General features: G+C 39.9%; 1 protein-coding gene across 4 annotated transcripts in view; it reads right to left on the minus strand.

Annotated features, from left to right (window-relative positions):
- Positions 1-1,870: 1,870 nt before the first annotated feature.
- The window catches only part of WIPF1 (WAS/WASL interacting protein family member 1), an 85,742-nt gene continuing 69,616 nt past the window's right edge, over positions 1,871-17,996 (minus strand). For all 4 annotated transcript variants that reach the window (XM_070731777.1, XM_070731778.1, XM_070731779.1 and 1 more), the window contains exons 4-8: positions 15,371-15,526; positions 12,057-12,845; positions 9,065-9,289; positions 7,169-7,282; positions 1,871-5,849 (exon numbers count right to left, since the gene is read on the minus strand). In XM_070731777.1, coding sequence (XP_070587878.1) covers positions 5,794-5,849; positions 7,169-7,282; positions 9,065-9,289; positions 12,057-12,845; positions 15,371-15,526 — 1,340 coding nt within the window. In that variant the 3' untranslated portion in view covers positions 1,871-5,793. The remainder of the gene's footprint in view (positions 5,850-7,168; positions 7,283-9,064; positions 9,290-12,056; positions 12,846-15,370; positions 15,527-17,996) is intronic.

The raw sequence follows: 17,996 nt of genomic DNA on the forward strand, positions 1-17,996 counted from the left end.
CACATTGCCATGAGGTGACAACCTGTTTTCCCAGGCTTTTAAATTGTATTTTAATTAAAATTGTCTTAAATGTTATACTGCTGCCTAATTAATATAGTTTTTAGTTCGCATTTGATTTCATTATATTTTAATTTGAATTGTATTTTTGGGTGGGTGTATTTGCACATGTGTGCTTTAATTCAGATACCTAACTGTATTCCATAACATTAAGCAGGGTGTGTTAATGTATAGTGCATTTTAAATAAAATTCCATTTATTTAATTGAGAAGGCCCAAGTGTCACGGGTCTGCCTTATAGATTTCAAAATAAGCAAATTGGATGCTGTCAATTTTTTTTATAGTAGTCCTCACTTAATGATCACTTGTTCAGTGACCGTTCAAAGCCACACTGGCGGTGAAAAAAGTGATAACCAGCCCTCACGGTCATTGGTGGTTGCCATTTTCAATCTTCGCAGCTGACTTCCAACAAGCAGAAGAAGCCATCATGATTATGTGACAACCAGACAACCAGGCCTGTCATTGCTAATGGCAGGGTGTCCAGGGGAAAAGCATTTTGAAATTCCCTTATATTTCCCTGACATTTCCCTGTAACTTGCGATCTAGTTAAGGCACGGTTGTAGATGATGTCATACCAAATGGCTAAGCCATGGAGAAATATTGGTAGCTGAGGAAGCAAGTTGTTGCCACAGTTATGCTCATTTTTGCTTGATTATGCCAGGCAGCGCAATCCGTTTGGTTTTTTTTACCTGATTTTCCCCTGACTTTTAAACATTTTAACACAGTTTGGGTTTCCCCCCGATTTATTCCGTTTTCCTCACAAATTCCCTAATAATTCCCTGATTTCCAGGTTTGCTGGATACTCTGAAATGGGATGGTCACATGATCTCTTGCTTAATGACCGCTTAGTAACAGAGTTCCTGGTCCCAGTTAAGATTATTAAACAAAGGCTACTCTTCCAGTGTAGAGATCTAACTAAAAACAAACAAAAGAGCACCACCTAGTGGTTAGTTTTAAATGCGAAGCAGAAAACTTGATAAAAGTTTTATTAAAACCCAAACCGGTAGATGTTTTAAAATGAAAAGCAGAATCTTAAGCTCATATAGATTTCATATGTCAATCAAATCTCTTAAACAATGAAATAAAAATTTTAGATGATCATACAATTCTGGGAGATGGGATGGATATCCAAGTATTATTATTATTTATTAAGTGAACTGGCACTATCAAAGAGGACGTCACTGAATTACCCATTGTGTATAGAGTCCCGCTGAAGTATATGTGCTTTGGTGGCCACTGAATAATCCGATGGCAGGACAAGATGCCAGACACACACTCTGCTGATGAAAGCCCAGACAGGCTGGGCAGGCCAGGTTGCAAGGATGCCAGACTATCACATCCCCAAACAGCTCCTCTATGGTGAGCTGTCTCAAGGAAAGTGATTGCATGGGGGACAAAGGAAGTGATATAAAGACACATTGAAAGCCTCCTTCAAGTCCCTGGATATCGACACCACCTCCTGGGAAACCCTAGCACAAGATCGATCGACATGGTGCACGCTGATCCACCAAGACTGCCAGACATCTGCAGACAAAAGAACCACCACAGCACAAGAAAAAGCCAGCACTCCACAAAGGTAAGAGTTGCAAATACTGCAACAATGGTGCCCACACGTCTGTCCAACATGTGGCAGAACATTTTGTCCCATTAGAGGCCTTACCAGCCATCTGCAGACACATCGTAAACACAACCTGTTAGATGTCAAGGTCCTCTTTGAACACGATGGACAAACATCAATGAGATTCTAAACCAGAAAGATTTTCGACCCACATTTTGCATATAACAAACACAAATACATCTCCATCTGACAAACCTTTGCATCATTTTAATGTTTATTCCTTTGTAAATGTAAGAAATTCACTGATCATTTCGTTTCTTATGTACATGTACTTTAAGATAAGCATGTTAATAACCTAAAGTCAAATAGAAAGAACCTTATTTACAACATGGGCATGTTTTATTCTGTGATATATATGCAATTTTATAAAAAGGAGGGTATGGATCATATATTTAAAATGCATATCCTGTTATTTCACAAATGATTTGATTCATTCACATGAACAGGATTTAAACTTAGCTTTTTTTCAAATTTTAAACACATCCATCTCAAATTTCCATGAATTTATCCATCCAAGATACTGCTAGAATAAAGATCTTAAAATTTCAGTCTGGTAAGTTTTTGTAATTCATTATATTGTATTTCTGTATAGTAGGATAAAATACTATCTAGTGAATATTGTAGGTCGTATGTTGCTTGAATATCACACATAAAGTATAAATGTTATAATTGAAATTCACAGTGAAGACAATATGTTTTAGATCTTGTTTCTTTTCAAAGCTGCCATTTAGACTCAAGGCACCAGGGAGGAAAATCTGATTTTATTTTTCTCCACGTTTACTTATTGAGCATAAATAAATATGTACTCTAAAACATCTATACTAAAATGTGTTAAACATGTTGTTTTTAAAATATATCTGGTGAAAGAAAAAGATATGTGGTTTACACAACCAAAACAAATCTCTTCTTCTTTGAAATATTTTCTTACAATATTTAGCATAAATTCTTTGAGGAAGATTCCTATAGAGGAGAAAGTGCTAACAAATTATCCTCTGAGAAAGAGAGAAGACCAGGTTTCTCTCTGAAGGCCACATCACATCGTGCACGTTAAGGCTTTGGTTGGAATTTCAGATTTTATTGCACTAGAAGTAAATTTGCCAAGTTAATTCATTGATTAACAGTAAAAAAAAAGAACCTAATTTTCTAAATACTACAAAAATGGCAGCTATTTAGTAGTAATAATTGTAGTTATAGTAAGCAATATTATCTGGTATGTGCTTATAACTAAGCACAGTAAGGAAAAATAATTGAGCGAAGTACAGATACTTTTATTATTTGCCTGCTCTTTCTATTCCTGGCTGAATATATATCTTCACATATCTTGAGTAGTTTCTTCCTAAACTGGTTCTTGCTCGATGTGTTGAAACTATAAGTCCCATTACTCCTAATCAGCAGTGATCAAGGTGGTTAAATGATATGAGATTTGGAATTGACATCCCACCGAAGCCAGAAAGCACCAAGTTAAAGAAAGCTAATCCTGATTTACTGACAGAAGAACAGTGCTCTATTACTTTATTTATAATGACTAATCTACTCGCATAAAAGTATGAGAGGCCCTTTCATTGATAAATCAGTTTGTCCAACTTTTCTAGCTCATAGGGTTCTATGACATTAACTACTGCAATTGCAGTGAATTTGGAATTTCTTGCTGCCACATTCTCTTTATATGCTTAAAAAAAAACTATCAAACTACACATACAAGATGCAGAGACCTTGCAGCATATAAAAAAATCTGGGTAATACAAAAAATATAAATATTCCAGTTTCTGCAACAAAATGTAAATAATAATGCAATTATTTTTTGTTCATCGTGTTGAAGTTACGTATAATCCACAAATATGTACAGTACAATGGCAATCAGACTGAAACTGGACTGATTCATCTATATAAATGTCAGAATTAAGATTATACAAATAGGGCAACAATCTATTGGAAAATATAATTCAAGACCATATATGAACTATTTCTAATGATCTCTGTTTTGATAGCAAAATTTACGTGGGTAAAGGTTTTGGATCCTGAAAGGTATTCATTACATACCAATTCCATTACAGAAGTGGGTTAAAAATGAATCTCAACACTAAAACAAACTCTATTTTAATCCAAAAAAAGTAAACTTGGAAAAAAAAACATACTCATAGAAAATGCTAAGTTATATTCTCTGCTCTCTTTAATTCTATTCTTGCCATAAACAGGAACTACACAAAGGTGTATCTTTGCTGATAATACAAATACCATTGTGAACACTTTCAAGTGTATCATCAGACCTTGTCCTCAAACATGTGGCTTTACTTTTCATGTACATGACTGAAGAGTTCTTACTTTACCTTTCCATAATTCTGTTGTGCATTACACATATTTTTAAACACATGCATTCATCAATATTTCTGCTTCTTCCATCTTATGACATCGTCTCTCAGCATCTGCCATCTTGATTTTTTTAACCTCCTTTACATATGTTGCTAACATCGTTTGAAAGCTCACTCTCCTGCCTCTACCTTGCAAAATAGGCAGATAAAATCAAGAAGGTCCTTGAAATTAAATCTTCATAACCTATCTCCCCTAAGTAGAAACTGTATTTGTTTTATTTTATTATTTATTAAATTTATATGCTGTCCATATCACCGTCAAGCCACTCTGGGTAGCTTATCCCATGAATTTCAGTTCAGTCATAATTCTCCAAGAATTCTTGCACTAAGTTGACATCAGTTAGATAAAATGAACATTGTAAATTGCCAAATCCATTTATTGACAGGTAGGATTCCAAAAGCATATGGTCCCAGCCCTCAATAACCAAGTCTTCTCTTCCACCTTTTTCAGGTAAGGAAAATCCTGTGAAAGGAATGATCATTGCAGCAAAATCAGAAGGTAAATACTAAACTCTTCTGAACCCAGGTTGAAAACTTAAATGAGAGCTTGTAAAAAGCTCAATTGAATTTGTTCTATAGTTAGACATTTCCTACATGCTGCTGGATATTTGATTAGTAGCTGCCACGCAAAAGAAAAGCTGTTTGAAGCACATATGAGCTAAATAAAAAAATTCCCATACTCAAAAGTTTCAACTTGTACCATAATAAAAATGGAGGTCCAGCACATAGATATTAACAAAAAAAATCACAAAGGTCTTAGTGGCATTCTTTGATACTTGGATACACTAAATAATTGTTAAGTATCTGTCTTTCACAGATCAAAATATAGGCTTTTATAGTAAACATTACATATTATTGGAAAGCTTTGGGTATGATACATCTTAGAAGGGAGGTGTAATAGTATAACCATTAGTGAAGTGATGGTGTAATCCTCAAGATGACAATGACACTCAATCATCCCAATCTAAGGATTGAATGCCCAGTATTTTTCCTTTGTTTAATTCTCCACTTCAATCCAATTGAGCCCAACAGCTAGCCTGAGATGCGTTTGTGAAAGCTGTAACGGAAGTTATAAGCAATCTTGATGGCAACATTCTTTTGGTCTCTAAAAGGCTCCAATTCATTATAGATCACACCGATTGCCTGAGAAAATGTCATGTAATTATCCCAATCTCCTCCAAAAGGTGGAATGTAGCAATTACTGTGCCACACTTTTTTTTAAAAAACAGCCAAATGGGCCAGATCAAATTGATCAGTAATCTCACAGAGATTACAGTTTAAAAAGTGACCCAAACTTCCACCCATAGAAATAGAGAAGATTTTCATCTCCAGGAATTATATCTAAGAATATTATGCTATAAGCCAAGGGAGCTTTTTTCTCTCCTTGTTGATGACAAGGCTGAGCAGAACTGCAACGAATGATAGTTTGCAAGGAGTTCTGAAGATAGTTTTCAAGGCATTTTATAGGAAGCAGGTTCCACCAGTTCTATCAATGGAACTAAATGCCAAGAAATGGGAAATAAGATCTCAGACACCCTGTAGCTAAACCAACCTAGGCAGGCCATTCAAAGCAAGTCCTTCAGCTTCACCAAATTACATGGAAAAGTTAAAAAAAAAAAAAAGTAAAATAACCGAAAAGTGGGGAGTTGTGCTCAAAAGTGCTGTTGGAGAAGGAGCATTGTGACATGTGGAGAGTTCAAAGAACATATAAGGATAAAAGTCATCCTGAAAGGGATTAGAAACCCCCACTTCACCGTGGGATGGGAGGAAGCGGTGGAGCACCTCTTTCTCTGCGACCGGATCCACCTAAAGAAAGAGAAAGCAAACCTCTCAGCCATCTTTTACTGACAGGTTTATCAAAACCTGGAAACAGGTTGGAAAAATTAAACATATAGGAATTTCTTTTAAAAAAAAAATCTTAGTAAGTGGTAGCTTGTGGGTCAGCAATGGCAGCAACTAATGGGTCACCCTCAGTGAGTTGTTCGGCAGCATTACTTGGTCTGTTGTGTGGATGTTTGTGTGGTTTCAGGATGGGGAATTTGTGGCAGGAGGAGGCATGTTTTTGGGATTGTGATGTGTGTTGGGCCTGGTCTTTGGGCGTTATGTGAATTTCGTTGTATGGGTATACTGTGTATATTTTTTAAATTTGTTTGTTTTGTCACGTAGGTATTGCTGGTATACAAAGATATAATAATATTTATATACATGATACTAGTAAGAGAGAAACATTAGGACAGGGGATGGAAGGCACTCTGATGCACTTATGCACGCCCCTTACTGACCTCTTAGGAATCGGGAGAGGTCAACAGTGGATAGTTTATAAGGGTAAAGTTTTGGGGGTTAGATGATGATACTACAGAGTCTGGTAGTGAGTTCCAAGCATCAACTACTCGGTTACTAAAGTCGTATTTCCTGCAGAGTGGTTTACTTTAAGTTTGTATCTGTTGTGTGCCCGTGTGTTGTAGTGGTTGAAGCTGAAGTAGTTGTTGACAGGAAGAACGTTGTAGCAGATGATTTTATGGGCTATGCTTAGGCTGTATTTAAGACGACGTAGTTCTAAGCTTTCTAAACCTAGGATTGTAAGTCTAGTTGCGTAGGGTATTCTGTTGCAAGTAGAGGAGTAGAGGGCTCTTCTAGTAAAGTATCTCTGGACATTTTCTATACTGTTTATGTCCCAGATGAGCTGTATTCAAGGACTGGTCTGGCGAAAGTTTTGTAAGCTCTGCTTAGTAGTGTGAGATTACCGGAGCAGAAACTACATAGGATTAGGTTAACAACTCTTGAAGCCTTTTTGACGATGTTGCAGTGGGCTTTTGATATTTGATATGAGTATTCTAAGGTCTTTAATGGAGTGAGGTCTTGTTTATTCAGCTTGTATTTGGTGTTCTGATTCTTTTTGCCAATGTGTAAGAGTATTTTTTGATTGGGGAAGAGAGCACATCTGAGCCATTCCTGTTGAAATAACTACTACTCCTTCCATGATCTTACAAAAAATAATTACATTTAATATTTATGGAGTTTTCTGATAAGCATTCAAAATGTTTCACATTTTGAAAAACTCAGAAATAATTCACCAAGTACACTGTTATCACTTCTACTTTCTAAAGAAAAAAATATATACTTACTTCTATTGTCATTTTTTACCAATTTACTAGGATAACTCTTGTTCATGGGCACATACGGTTCTGGAGGTGGCAAGTCAGACAAAGGATGGAAGGAGAATCTGCTTTCCCACTCATCTGGAGAAATGTAAAAGAACTGAAAATATATAATTGTATAACATACATAAGACAAATAATGTTAATACAAATCTTAACTAATAGGCTCATTCAAGAGTATTCCATAAAAACCTGAACACTACATTTTACAAAATATTGGATTGATGCATGTTATTTAACAGGGTGTATATTTTGTAAACCAGTCTTAAACTGGGAGTACATCCAAATGTGAATAGATTCAATTCAATTCAATTCATTAGATTTGTATGCCGCCCCTCTCCGAAGACTTTTGGTACCGATTCAGGAACAGGAGTGTTCAGGAAGAAAAATACGACATGTAGTAATATATATAAGGATAAAGTGAACTTAGAGGAGAGGATATATGAAAGAAAGAAAATATATATGATAAGTGAGAGAAAGGAAAGACAATTGGACAGGGGACGAAAGGCTCACCAGTGCACTTATGTACGGCCAAATACCATCAGAGAGGCTTCTAGGAAACCATCTTGCTTTGAGATTATGGGAGAAGAAGTATAATTAGATTTGTGATTAGCCACCATCCAGCTCATTCTTCTGCTTCTGGTCCTCTGGAGATGGCAGAATAAGCAAGAAAAGTCCAAGCAAAGGGAAGGCGGCCAGAAGAACAGATGCTGTGCAAATCTGAAGTCTTGTCCAATCTGCTACTACACTCTTGTTTATTCTCTACTTTCTGTTCTGTCTGGGTTTCCCCAGACCTCAACACCAACTGGAAAAAACAGCCAGACACGCTGGTAAAAGCAAAAGTACTTTATAGCTTGAAAAATAAACACAGAGAAAAACCTGTTCTTCCCAACAGGCAGGCTAGGAGACTTTACAGCAGAGTCCTGATGTCCAGACAATACAGCAAACTTCTTGCTGGCACACCCACCACTGTAGAGCATAAGACCCCCACCTTTCCCCCCCAAGGTTTCAGTAGTCAAAGTCACAAACCAGAATTCCAAGACGCCAAAGATCACAGCCAGGTCCCAGGACTCCCAAAGATAATACTCCACAAGCCAGGAAGGGTGGGTCTGCCTTTTAGCCTTTCCAGAGAGCATCACACCCAAACCCAGCTGTTGCCTCTTTAGTGCTGAAAGTACCTAGCCAATTGGTCCCTTCTTTGTGTTGCTCTTCTCTGTCGCAGATCGATTATTGCTTGTGCATTTTCCTCTAAGGAATCCAGGCTGCTTGCTGGGGAGAGCTCCCTCACGGGGGCCTCTGGCTGTTCCCCCTCTTCCTCAGCCTGGGATTCCTCCTCCTCGTCTGCCTGCACCTCCTGTTCCTCATCCTCCCCCTCTGAGCAGGAAACCGACAGAAGATCAGCCGTTCCGAGGGGCCTCGGACGGAATCACAACACTTTCACTTACTTTTTTTCTGTTGGACTGATTGCTTTATGTAAAAATAATGAGCGAGTTATATAAATTGGAGATTAAGAACCATAATGAGCAGGATGCTGGCTAATCACTATTTTTGTTCTTCTTCTCCCATAAGTTCAAGGCAAGTTGATTCCCCCGAAGCCTCAATGGTGGTATTGGGACCCTTCATTTTCCTTCTGGTTTTCTATGTCTGCAAGAGTCCAGCGTATATGAAAAAATCTTTCCTTGTTGTAAGGAATGCAGAGTTCCTTCCAGAAGGCAAGAAAGTTCTTCCAACTGTACAGCAAGAGCTCTCCATACCTGCTGTTGTACGTGTGAGGCTCACAAATTGTGTTTTTCCACCACTCCACTGATTGATTGGAAGCTACACATTCAGACAATGACAAAAACAGGAATACCATCAACTCACCATCACAGGATGAATCCTGGAAGCCATTTCGGACGGCAGATGAGGGGAGCAGCGGAGGAGGGGGTGGGGGTGCTCCAGAACCTGGCCTGTCAGGAGGAGGTGGGGGCACAGCCCCACCTCTAGGTTTTTCAAATCCTCCTCTTGAAGGAAGCTGGGGAGTAGCTGGCAGTGCCCTGGGAGTACTTCCGTTTCTGATTAGTGGAGGTGGAGGCGGAGGGAGGGATCCTGAATGTAATGGGAACAAAAAGTAGTTACTGTACATTTTTGGCAGAGTCAATCATTCAAACCTCCAAACAAGTCCACCCCCACCCCCACACACAACAAGTGCTTGTTTGTTTATTTGTTTGTTTATTCATTTGATTTATATGCCGCCACTCTCCGAGGACTCAGGGCAGCTTACAACATATAAAAACAATACAACATCATAATCCAATTAATATTAAAAACAGTTAATGTAAAAAACCCAACAATATTTAAAAACAGACATTACAGTTCACACAACAAACATGCTACATTCGTTTGACCAGGGGGATAGAATCTAATGGCCCGAAGCCTAGCGGCATAAATAAGTCTTGAGACTCCTGCGGAAGGCAAGGAGGGTGGGGCCGGTGGGGGTCTCTGAGGAGGAGCTGATTCCAGAGGGCCGCCCCCCCCCCACAGAGAAGGCTCTTCCCCTAGGCCTTGCTAAGCGACATTGTCTAGTTGACGGGACCTGGAGAAGGCCGATTCTGTGGGACCTCACTGGTTGCTGGGACTCATGCGGCAGGAGGCGGTCCTGCAAGTAATCTGGTCAATGCTATTATCCTTTCCGGGTAAACCAGAAAAGGAAACACAACTAGATGAAATCATTCTACTTCATTGTAAGGCTACATCAACAGAATCTTGCAAGCCGTAAGGTACAAGGTTGCCAGGGTCCTTAGGAAGTTGTGCAGCATACAAATGGAACTAACTAACTAACTAACTAAATTTTAAATTGCTTAATCCATTAAGACAGGTGCTTCCTAAATTTCTTTCTCCAATCATTAAGCCACTGAGGGCTCCTGCCACTTTTGTCTGATCATTTCCTAGGCAGTTTCCCTCATGCACACACATACAGTGATCCCCCGAGTTTCGCGAGGGTTCCGTTCCAAGACCCCTCGCGAAACTCGATTTGTCGCGATATAGCGGTGCGGAAGTAAAACACCATCTGCGCATGCGCGCCCTTTTTTTTCATGGCCGCACATGCGCAGATGGTGAAGTTTGCGTGTGGGCAGCGGGGAAGACCCAGGGAAGGTTCCTTCGGCCGCCCAACAGCTGATCTGCTCCGCAGCGCGGCAGCAGCGAGGAGCCGAAGATGCGGAGCAGATCAGCTGTTGGGCGGCCGAAGGAACCTTCCCTGGGTCTTCCCACCGCCCAGGCAAAGGGGAAACCCCAAGATTGCTTGCCGCTTGCCCGTTCACCCGCCCGCCCGGCTGCTTGCTTGCCCGTTCACCCGTCCGCCCGGCCGCTCCGCTTGCCCGTTCGCCCGCCCGCCCGGCTGCTCGCTTGCCCGTTCGCCCGCCTGCCCGGCCGCTCCGCTTGCCCGTTCGCCTGGCCGGCCGCTCCGCTTGCCCGTTCGCCCGGCCGGCCGCTCCGTTTGCCCGTTCACCCCGCCCGCCCGGCTGCTCGCTTGCCCGTTCGCCCCGCCCGCCCGGCTGCTCGCTTGCCGCTCGAGAGCAAGAGGGGGAGAGATAGAGAAAGAGAGAGAAGGAAAGAAAGAGATGAGAGAGGGAGGAAGAGAGTGTGAGAGAGGAAGAAGCAAGATAGAGAAAGAGAGAAAGAAAGATGAGAAAGGAAGGGAGTGACGTCATCGGGTGGAAAAATCGCGATATAGCGTTTCGCAAAGATCGAGATCGCGAAACTCGGGGGATCACTGTATATCTAATTTTGCTTGGGGTAAAGAGGCAGAAACTGAATTCTCAGTTTGAGAAAGCTTCCATGAATATCCATACGACCTAACAATCATGTATCTTAAGTTTACAACATACTGAAAAGTTCAGCCAGAGTTTCAGTTAGAAAACAGTATGTATCCTGCACTAAGCCAAATCCAAAAATGCAAGGAAATTCCTAAAGGAGGGATTTTTCCTATAGGAGGCTGAATTTTCCTACAAAGCAGCCATAAACAAAAACATTGAGATAAGCTCTGTCTACAATCCATTTCAGAAAGAAAGCAATCAAAAGATGAAGAAAAGAGGCAAACACACTTAAACCCTCTTATACCTCTTCTCACATCTTTTAGCCAACAGTCAGATAAGGAAGTACTGGAACCAGATTACAAAAGGAACAATCAAGGCTGTTAAGACAAGCTACTACAAATAAACAGTTAGTGAACTCCACCCTCTATGTTGTTACCTTGCCCAATAACAAAACAGCAAAGAAGCAAGCTCAAAGAACATTAAGAACACCATCCATTCACCCACTCACTATTCAGGTAGATCAGATTAGGAATCCAATGTCTTATAAGTTAGTATTATTTTTATTGCAAAGCCATAAGAACAAATCTTGCAAGTATAAATTTGCTTCTCTCTTCCTCCCTTTGTGATAACTAGGGAGGTTTTTGTTAGGCTTCTGCGAACTCAGCTTTTAAAAAAAATCTGAATATTATTATTATTATTATTATTATTATTATTATTATTATTATTATTATTATTATTATTTATTAGATTTGTATGCCGCCCCTCTCCGCAGACCATGTTTTTGGTAGCAGCTTTTTCTGTCCCTCACCTTTTGCCTTCGCCCTATGTGTGTGTGTGTGTGTGTGTGTGTGTGTAACATATATTTGCTGATAATGAAAATGAAGGGAGACTAGTATAGATTTATTTCAAGCTATTTAGCTCACATCAGATAGCCATACTCTTGCTGGGATTTGAACAAATCTTGCAAGTATAAATTTGCATATACTGTATATTTGCAAAACCCTGCATTCAAAGCATGGCTTTACATTTTAAAGCAATTTTTGTGCAGATAATCTTACCTGATCTGCTAGGCGGGTCCCTTACAGGAGGTGGTGGTCTTTCAACGGGGGGAGGAAGCGGAGGTCCGGGACGACTGGAGCCAGGAATACATGGAGGCTGAGAAGAGGCTAGTGATAGGTTCCTTTGAGGAAGCCGTGGCATTTCATCATTTCCGCCAGATGCCGGGGGAACCGGAGGTGGGCCGGGCCGACTCGGGGGGAGGGGAGGAGGTGCCTGAGATATTGCAGGTGGCCGTGGTGAGGAAGGAATTGGCGGCTTGTGGTTCTGGGGCGGGGGAGGTGGCAGGGAAGCCTCCCTGCCGAAAGATGGCCTGTTTCCACTTGGAGGTAATGGCGGAGGTGTCTTATCTTCTGTTGGCCTGCCTGGTACTGGAGGGAGAGGAGGCCTATTTGAGAAGGCAGAAGGAGCACTAACTGATGATGATTGTCGAAGGGATCCTCCAGGCCCTGAATTTCTATTACCCGGGAAAGGTGGAGGGGTAAGCCCTAAGCTCGCTTGTCTGCTGGCCCCGGGCACAGAGGGTGGACCCCTGTTGTAGAGACTGGATGGAATAGGTCTTGGAGTATTTGGCACCGGAGGAGCACCCGTGTCAGGCCTAGAGCCAAAGTCAGGCCTAGAGCCAAAGTCAGGCCTAGAGGGAGGCATTCGGTTTCTCTGTGGCTCTGGAGCTGGTATTCTTAGTCCAGAAGGGCCCGGAAATCGGCCTACTCCACTTGGAGGTGAAAAAGGCTTTGCAGATGTGGCTCGTCCTCCTGGTGGAAACACTGGACCTCTGTTTCCTGCAGAGTCTAAAAAATAGAAAACAATTAGTAAATGCATGTGCAGAGGTGTGCAGAAGGGGAAATAAACTGTATCTAGAGGATTCTGTATAACCAATTTTGACCTGCTTGTTGAAAAGATGGAAACATAAACCAACAGCCTTTAATCTATATATCCCAATAGGCAATCTTACTCATTCAGGCACTTCCAATCAGACAGAATTGCAATTCCAGTAATCCGGAGCCCAAAAGCCCTTGTGGCTTGTAACCGTCCAAAAGCCTGGAAGGTATCAGGTTGGAAAAGCTCATTTGCCTCCAAGAATGTCTAATTCAAGCCAGATTACAGAGAAAAGAAAAATCTGCAGCCGTTTTTAGGAAGCTTGTAATGTATAGGAGTTTTCACTCCGTATTTATTCCATGTTAATACCCTCTCTACATTAATTTCAGCTAAGTATAATCTTGAAGAAAAGTTCTACACATTCAATATACTGTACTATAAAATGAAAAATAAGGGCAAAGGCATTTCTTGACTATTCCTGAATTTCCTGAAGGGAAAAAAGCAACCTCTCAAAGAAACTCTGGCATGTTAAATGCTGTGAGATTAAAAGGAAGATCTATAAAAAGCTGCTTTGACATAAGCAATAATCCCAGCTTTGAACAACTGTTACATCACCACTTGTTCAAAGTGCACTTTAGGTATTTTAACCATGCTACTTCATTCATATACTTGCAAACAAAGAAGGTACGATTCTGTCTTCCTGTAAACTCCCTAGTTTATATTGTCTGGCCAAGAAATGTATTGAGGTGCCAGGAAAGCAATAAATCATGTGGCACAATGCATATTGCTGTTCAGAAATCTATGCACTGTTTATACACATACATTTTTGCCATCTTGTAATTTTATACTGTTATTATAAAATGCTGTTGGACTTTTTAAAATGAAAGTTGGTAAATAAGCATCTTAAAAAACTAAAATAAGCACAGCACTGTTCTTCAGGTATAAGGTTTCAAAATTTGATACCAGCATAATGGAAACAATTAAATAAAAGACAGCCTAATGGGAAGTTATTACTGTGCTAACTTTTCAAATTTTCCTGACTGTGTTTGCATGTCATATACTAAACCATAATTTAATCAATGGATTCATTGCACATACTTCATTAAGTTATAACCAAGTATGTATAAATTAAGATTTACGCTAAATCCAAATCAAACCAGCACTATGGTTTAGTCTGATGTGGAAATCCAACTAATACATTACATAACTCCAATCTATTAAATAAATCAGTGCAGCCTGGAAAATACCCTATTACAGAGACGAATTGATGGACTTTGAGTTGATTGATTGATAAATTGGACAAACCGCTTAACCAAGCCCACAGAATTATTGTATAGATAAAACAGAAAAATTTCATGGCTAGCATCTTGAACTTTGCAAAGCAGGATATAAATTATTGATGAATAAAATAAATAGGCAAGAACTTGAATGTAATGGAGCAACAAAATACAATTTTCTAGATAGGGGAGGGGCAAGGGGGAAAAAGCAATGGTAAACCTAAAGATCCCGGCTTAATAACCTTTCCACACAACTGAGTTAAAAGTATTTTCTATCTAACCTTGAGTCAGCAGAAAACTATAATGGCATAAAACAGACTGTTCCCCCTACCAATCCCTGTTCGAACTCTGACACCTCTATTTCCAGTTTCCTCCATGGTAAAGGGCAGATTTCACACAATCTAAAGTTGACTTTGAATAACGTCGACGCAAATGGCCAGCCTTAAACTACCCTACTTTGGACACATTATGTGAGGACTTAGCTCTATGGGTGTGTCATTTGAAAACCAGAAGGAGTAGATTGGGGACAGAGGAAGTTTATCTTGTTAAGAGTAAATAATGACTTACCAGTAATGCCACAAAATTAATCAAGTTTGAGTGTGGGATGGGATAATAATACATAACAGCCATAGATGGTTTAACCTTGCCATTAATGGTTTGGAGATAAAGTGAAGGCAGCACCATGGGAACCCCGCAGAAGAGAATAGGCTGGGCCTATTTGGACTGTGGTTAGGTGCAAGTAGGGACATGCCTAATTAGTGAATACTGAGTCCATATTTTTTTTAAAAAAAAGATTTATGTGTTGTTTTCATACTACTATGCTTGATAACAAAAAGGAAATAAAAACCAGCAATTGTGCCAAGAACATCTAGGGTAGGGTAAAGGAACAATGTTCAGTTTCAGGTGCATATGATGTATTAACAACTCCGTAACTCAATACAGACATTGCAACAGACCAAAAGTGAAGACTCTTGTGGCACTCTGAGACAAACTTGGGGTTTTTTTTGCCTCGGAAAAGGTGTGAGGCTCCTTCCTTCTTGTGCCTGCAGCGCACAGGAAGTTAACTAAATATCTTGCTTGAGAGAAACTACTATCTGTGACAGGAGAAGAACATTTTATTGAGTTTTTGTCTCCACTGATTTAATAATAGTAAGTACAGTCAGTCCAAGGTACTGTGTTTCTAGGATTGCAGCTGCCTCGATAGCACACCTCCTCCTTACCATTATCTCTGTTTGTAGATCTAAGTTTCGGCATCCCTGCTTGGAACAATCCTCCTAAACCAGGAGGCCCACCGCCACCATAACTATTACTGCTGTTACTGCTGCCACCGGAGAAACCAGAGCTACCACCTCCGCCGCCACCTGACCCTTTTGGTTCTGCAAAGAGAGGGAAATTGAAGGGTTCTTATTAAATCATGATTCTGAATCCACAAATACTTTGCTGGCTGTTTATATCTAGCTTAAATTAAATCATAACCACTCTGTCCCCAAACAGAAAATTGCTCTACCACTGGAGCCTTTGTATCATAACCATATTAATTAAGAATTTTTAATTAATAGACGTTTAGTCAGGGCTGAAATGCTCCCAGTTTACTTGTGCCTGTCGGTCATTGGAAAGCTGGTCACAAAGGCAGCACTAGAGTCCGCCCACCTGCCGCCATTTGGGTTCTTTTACCTTCTGCGCATGCACAGAACGCTTTGTCCATGCGCAGAGGGTAAAAGAACCCAAATGGTGGCATCCAGGAGGGTGGGCGGAGACTCATGCTGCCTTCACAACCAGCTCTCTCGCGACTGACAGGCACAAGCGAACAGGGAGCATTTCACCCCTGAGTTTAATTTGGTGTACAACAATTATTACGGTATTTATTTTAAGTCTGTAATGCTAACTCACCACATTAAGCTCTCCCCATCCAGTCCCTTGAAAGTGTGTTGGACTTCAATTCTCATAAGGTTCAGCCAGTAGTCCAATCTTTCATCATGAGGGTGGGAAATAATTTAAACTGAAGTCCTTGGAATGGCTACCTACAGATTGTTATGAATAAAATTTCCCCATAATCTCAGCTTAATGTCTGCTATTTATTTCTACGTAAGAGGAAATCTAAGAACAGAAACAGAATTTCTTCGATTCTACCTTAGAATAAATTACCTCAATAAAAATTAGGGAATTCTGTTTTATGGCAGCTTTAGAATTATATTTCAGACATAATTTAAACAAATTAATATGTTTTAAGGATAACGGTAATAATAATAATAATGGTAATAAAGTGTTCCCTTGATTTTTGCGGGGGATGCGTTCCGAGACTGCCCGCGAAAGTTGAATTTCCGCGAAGTAGAGATGTGGAAGTAAATACACTATTTTTGGCTATGAACAGTATCACAAGCCTTCCCTTAACACTTTAAACCCCTAAATTACAATTTCCCATTCCCTTAGCAATTATTTAGACCAGGTTTATTTATTAAAGTTTATTTTAAAAATATTTATTAAAGGCGGACGAAAGTTTGGCGATGACATATGATGTTATCGGGCAGGAAAAACCGTGATATAGGGGGGGAAACCGCAAAGTATTTTTTAATTAATATTTTTGAAAAACCGTGGTATAGACTTTTCATGAAGTTCGAACCCACGAAAATCGAGGGAACACTGTAATAATAATTTAATAATAATGATAATGATGATAACAACAACAACAACAACAACAACAATAAATTCACATCTTTTTACTGGGACTTTGGGACTGAGAAATCCTATTTATTGCAGACCAGCAACATCTTGTGGTCTGCTGGGAGCATTTTTTTTCTTTTTATTTGCGTGGCTGCTTTTCTATCATATGAACAACTGGGTAACTTACCTGTTTCACTATTATGGTTGCATTACAGATATTTAAAATTTAAAGGCTATATTTTTCCTCGGAGAGGGGCGGCATACAAATCTAATAAATTATTATTATTATTATTATTATTATTATTATTATTATTATTATTATTATTATTCTTTTCATGACATTTTTATTTTGTTTATTTTAGGTGACACTGGTTTGCCCTCTAAGGACAGAGGAATGATTGGAACCTTCAGTTACACAAGTGGAAACTGAGGGATTTACTATATAAATTATTTTAAATTTTACATATTTGATATTTTAATTGCTAGAAAGGCAAAATAGACTGGTTCTGAGAAAACTGAAAAACCATATTTCTCCCATATATTGGAGTGTTTGTTGTGAATGCACAGACTGCAGGCTCGGGTTCCCATGGACCACAGAGGTCAAAACCCGATCGCGTTATGTGATGTATCGCAACAGTTTTTGTCTTTGCAGAGCTGGACTGGGTGTGGCCTACATATGACGCATCTGGCCTGTGGGCCACCAGTTTGGCACCACTGCCATAGTCAGCTATTATGCCAATTTAGATATCTCCATCCACATCTTGTTGAAGATTCTACCTTGTTCTTCAGAGCTCAGACTAAAGTTTGTAATTTCCAAGAAAAAAGGAAGTACAAGATACTGAATCAGATAAAATATCTTTTTTGAAGAGGATTATATTTCTGAAGGAACAAATCACGAGGCTAAGGTGGAATTTGCATTTGAACTTTGTTTATTTCCCTCTTGATATTTAAATTTCCTGTCTTGTTTTCTTTTTTTGTGTGTAAACCAGGGGTGAGTTCCACTTGCCTTACCTACCGGTTTGAATTGCGACAGAAGTGCATGTTTTGTACCTGTCACGTCACACAAATGACCCTCTGCACATGCACAGAAGTCTCTGCACATGTGCAGAGGGTTCTTTGCCAAGTGCAGTGACTGGAGAACTGGTTCGGGGGTATGGATAGCCAGCCATCACTGCCGCTTCGGTG

Source organism: Erythrolamprus reginae, chromosome 1, assembly GCF_031021105.1.
Source record: "Erythrolamprus reginae isolate rEryReg1 chromosome 1, rEryReg1.hap1, whole genome shotgun sequence".
Classification (NCBI taxonomy): domain Eukaryota; kingdom Metazoa; phylum Chordata; class Lepidosauria; order Squamata; family Dipsadidae; genus Erythrolamprus; species Erythrolamprus reginae.